Below are 4,070 nucleotides of genomic sequence, written 5' to 3'. Positions count from 1 at the left end.
AAGGTGGGCGGTTCAAACCCATCAGTTGCTCTGTAGGAGAAAGATGAGTCTATCTGCTTCCATGAAGATTCCTAGTCTTGGAAGCCCTGTGGAGTGGCTGTGAGCTGGAATCAACTCTATGGGCAGTGGGCTTGGTTTGTCGTTGTTGTGGGGTTTTTTAATATCTTTATAAAAGCAGATATCCACATCTTTCTCCTGAGGAGCAGCTGGTGGACTTGAACCAAGGGTCTTTAATTAGCAGCCAAGCTCTTAACCTCTGTGCTGCCAGGGCTCCTTCTGGGGAACAGGGCCCGTCACTAAACCGCCTGCAAAGGATGACCTCAAAGAAGTCGTGGGTCTTCTTCAGGAGATGTTTGAGTTCTGTCAGTTGCAGGAAGCTTTTCTTCAAATCTTGCTGGTTGTGGTTGGCTTCCTGTAGTTCGCCTTCCAGTTTCTCCAGAACAGTCTACACCGGAGAGAGGAAAAGGTCAGCCTGACAGAAAGCAGGATGATTGTGCTAGTTACATCGTCTGGTGCCAACTTGAGACTATTTAGAATTAAGGGGTGGAGTTTAGCCTGCCAATCAGGTCGCAGCTTGATGACCTCATCTGGAGGCGCTAAGGAGATAAGTAGCTCATTGGAGGTCAGACACACAGACTCTCTGCTTGTCTCCCTGTGGGACATTCCTGTTGACAAGCCATATGGAGCTACGCTGATGGAGCCAGAGCCTTGGAGGTGTGGGAGCCATGTGGAGACCCACACCAGTGCTGAGAAGCTTCTACCGCCACTGGATCCACAAGACTTTCCCCACACTGGCCTGTGATCTTCCTGCATTTGGCATTATTGCATGGCTGCATGAGTCTAAAGAGGAATTGATGGACTAGTATTGGACAGATGGGCTAATATTGGCATTATTGCATGGCTGCATGAGTCTAAAGAGGAATTGATGGACTAGTATTGGACATATGGGCTAATATTGGCATTGTTGCATGGCTGCATGAGTCTAAAGAGGAATTGATGGACTAGTATTGGACATATGGGCTAATATTGGCATTATTGCATGGCTGCATGAGTCTAAAGAGGGATTGATGGACTAGTATTGGACATATGGGCTAATACTGGACTTGATCTGGGCTGGGATGTTTTTCAATATGCATTTGCTTTTTTATATAAAGCTCCTTCTTATGCACATGCGTGTCTATGCATTTGTTTCTCTAGTCCACCCAGACTCACACAGTGATAATCTAACTCAGCATAAGTCCCAACAATCCTTCAGCCCCACTGTCATGTGGCTTAAATGGAATGACCTGATCCCCTGGATCCCCTGTGGATCTGAGAGCTACAGCCAGTTCACGTTCTTTCTAGCACACCCTCATCAAATGAAGGGAGTGTTTAAAAAAACAAAAACCCTTTTAAAAGGGAGAGTAGAAGGCTGCTTCCTGGAGAAGTGAAGGCATTTCAGCAACCCACAAGCTGCACACCTCTCCTCTATGAAGGGAGCCCGCAAGTTGAGGACGATGGATGAAGCTTGGATCATCCCCAGACCACCACAGACTCTGAGCTGGGTTCTGGAGAGTCAGGCGCAGACCAAAGGGGACGCAGAAATGGACAAAACGGAAACCCAGCCACTAGCCCTTCCAAAATGAGCTTCCAAACAAGACAGGAGACTTGATGGTCAGAGACTCTCCATCAGCCATGCGCACAGTGTGATGGATGCCCTCAGGGGAAGCTCTCCCCGCATGGGGGAGGAAGAGAAGGAGGTGGGTCCAGGGCAGGCTCGTCAGGTACGAAGCACTGAAGGATAGAGGCACAGGGTTGGAAGTGACCACGGGGCCAGCAAAGCGCCGTGCTCAGAGTGGAGGCCATGAGAGTCGGCCAGGCTGAGGAGGGCAGCTCCGATGGGCAGGGAAGGGGTGGCATCTGACCAGGACACATTCCTGAGCAGGGACGGGACCAGGGGGAACAAGTTGCATGCACAGTAAATCAGTGCTTGTGGGCAGAATAGATTGTACTGATTGTCAAAAAATTGGGGAACCTGAAAGATGCCTGCCAACGTTGCGAAATAAGATTTGGACAAAAGCAGAAGGGGCATGTGGTCCCACGGTGCACGTGGATGGGTGGAGGCGCTCGGAGGCTGAAAGAGATGGCGCGAGGTGAGAGGTCCAGGATAGAAGACTACCGCCCCCACATTGGGGGTGGTTGGCGGACAGTCTGGCTCATGTTGGTTAAATGCTTTCTCCGAAAATATCCGGATTTTGATGTGACAAGGCTCCAAGGCATTTGCCAAAGGAGTCAGCATTTCCACACCTAAAACGTCAAGACTAATAATGCAGCGGTTCTCAACCTGTGGGTCACACGCAACCCCTTTGGGGGTCGAACGACCCTTTCACAGGGGTCACCCAATTCATAACAGTAGTAAAATGACAGTGATGAAGTAGCAATGAAAATAATGTGATGGTTGGGGGTCACCACCACATGAGGAACTGTATGAAAGGGTCGCGGCGTGAGGAAGGTTGAGAACCACTGGGTTAATGGCTTCGAGAATGTTGCTCTCTCTTTACGGACAAGGAAAGGTGGAAAAAGGAAGGGAACGAGCCAAGCAAGACTCGGTCAGCGAAGCTCTCAGCGAGCCGTCCACCTCCCTGGGCAGGCCCTTCCTCCTCTGAGACTATTCCAACAACTCACGCCAGATGCCCCACGGGATCCCGCAGCCCCTCTCCTGGGTGTGCATCCTAGGGAAAGAAGAGAGGCACGCACACCCACCTTCATCTCGCACAAGGATGGGAACGACCTAGACGCCCATGGGGGAAGAGCAGGTAAGTCGGCATCAGTGCGTACACGCAGTGGCGTCCTGCACAGCGTGGAAGAATCGTGGTGAGTCCGCAGAAGTGCCCTATTACATACATGACGGACCCAGAGAGCACCATGCCGAGGAAGCGCCCACCACATAGAAGACATACCTGGAGGGCACCTCGCTGGGTGAAACTGGTCCCTCCCAGAAGAATAAATGCCGCCCGAGGCTACGACTCTGAACAGTCAAGCTAGGTTTCCACGCTGTGAGAAACATTCTTTGATGGTTAGCAAGGGCCAAAGGGGGTGGGAGGGAGGGAAGGGAAGTCACTGGCTAGAGGGTGGACAAGTGTCAACTTGGTGGAAGGGGAAGATAATATGCGATAAGAGAGGTTAAGGGGGAAAGGGGTGGGGGCAGGGGCACACTGGGAGTTTTCGAGAATTAAAGGCAGCAGAGGCAAATAGTGACATACACACAATCCTGCAAGTGTGGTAATGCTCGGGTAGACACGCAGGCTGGATACGCGTGGGAGGGAGAGGGGGCATGCAGAGGGATCTGGCAGAGGATGTCTGTACGTGGGCATTTACCATGGCGGCAAGTTATAGCCATCAATGTGGTAGAGCAGGCAAGGGGCGACGGTATGAAAACTTCTGAGACATCAGCAAACGTCTTGAAGGAATGACTCTCAATGGACACCAAGGTCAATCGGCATAGCACAGCTCACAAAGACAATGGTCTACAGCCTCCTCTGGTGAGTAGGGACCGGGGTCTTAAGGCTCAAGAGAGGCCAGCTAAGGTGCAATGATCGGTCTCTTCCGATCCAGAGGGGAACAACGGGGTGAGAATGGATGAACTCGGGCAAATGGACAAATGGACCAGGCAGATATCAGTCTGCACAGCCTGAGCCCAGAAGAACTAGATGGTGCCCGGCCACCACTACCACTTACCCTGAAAAGGGTCACAGTGAAAGGTCCCGAATGGAGAGGAAGGGACTGTGAAACAAGACTCAAAATAAAAGAAGAAACCAGGCTTACTGGTCAGACAGAGACTGGTGGGACGCTCCCCAGACCGACCCTTCGTCAGCCTTCACGCAATACCATGTTAGCGCAGTCAACCCCTTAAGATCAGAGGGGCCGCCATTGAGCCCAGGACTCAGAGCTCAGAGGGTTGAGAATGCAGGAGGGAGGGGACCAGGGAACACAGGGGGGAGGAAGGAGCTCTTGAGGGGTTGGCGATGGATGCACGGACACAAAGCGAATATGAGTCGTTGGATGGAAAACTGGTGACCTGCTCTGTAAAG

General features: G+C 51.7%; 1 protein-coding gene across 1 annotated transcript in view; it reads right to left on the bottom strand.

Moving 5' to 3' along the window:
- The window catches only part of ATP6V0A4 (ATPase H+ transporting V0 subunit a4), an 89,252-nt gene that overhangs the window by 48,039 nt on the left and 37,143 nt on the right, over window positions 1–4,070 (bottom strand). The window contains exon 5 of the mRNA XM_045288918.1: window positions 212–445. Coding sequence (XP_045144853.1) covers window positions 212–445 — 234 coding nt within the window. The remainder of the gene's footprint in view (window positions 1–211; window positions 446–4,070) is intronic.

The sequence above is a fragment of the Echinops telfairi genome, unplaced genomic scaffold (genome assembly GCF_000313985.2).
Source record: "Echinops telfairi isolate 266 unplaced genomic scaffold, ASM31398v2 ScPeMD7_23;HRSCAF=83, whole genome shotgun sequence".
Lineage (NCBI taxonomy): Eukaryota > Metazoa > Chordata > Mammalia > Afrosoricida > Tenrecidae > Echinops > Echinops telfairi.
Note: the sequence above shows the minus strand (reverse complement) of the source record. Positions and strands in the feature narration are given on the sequence as shown.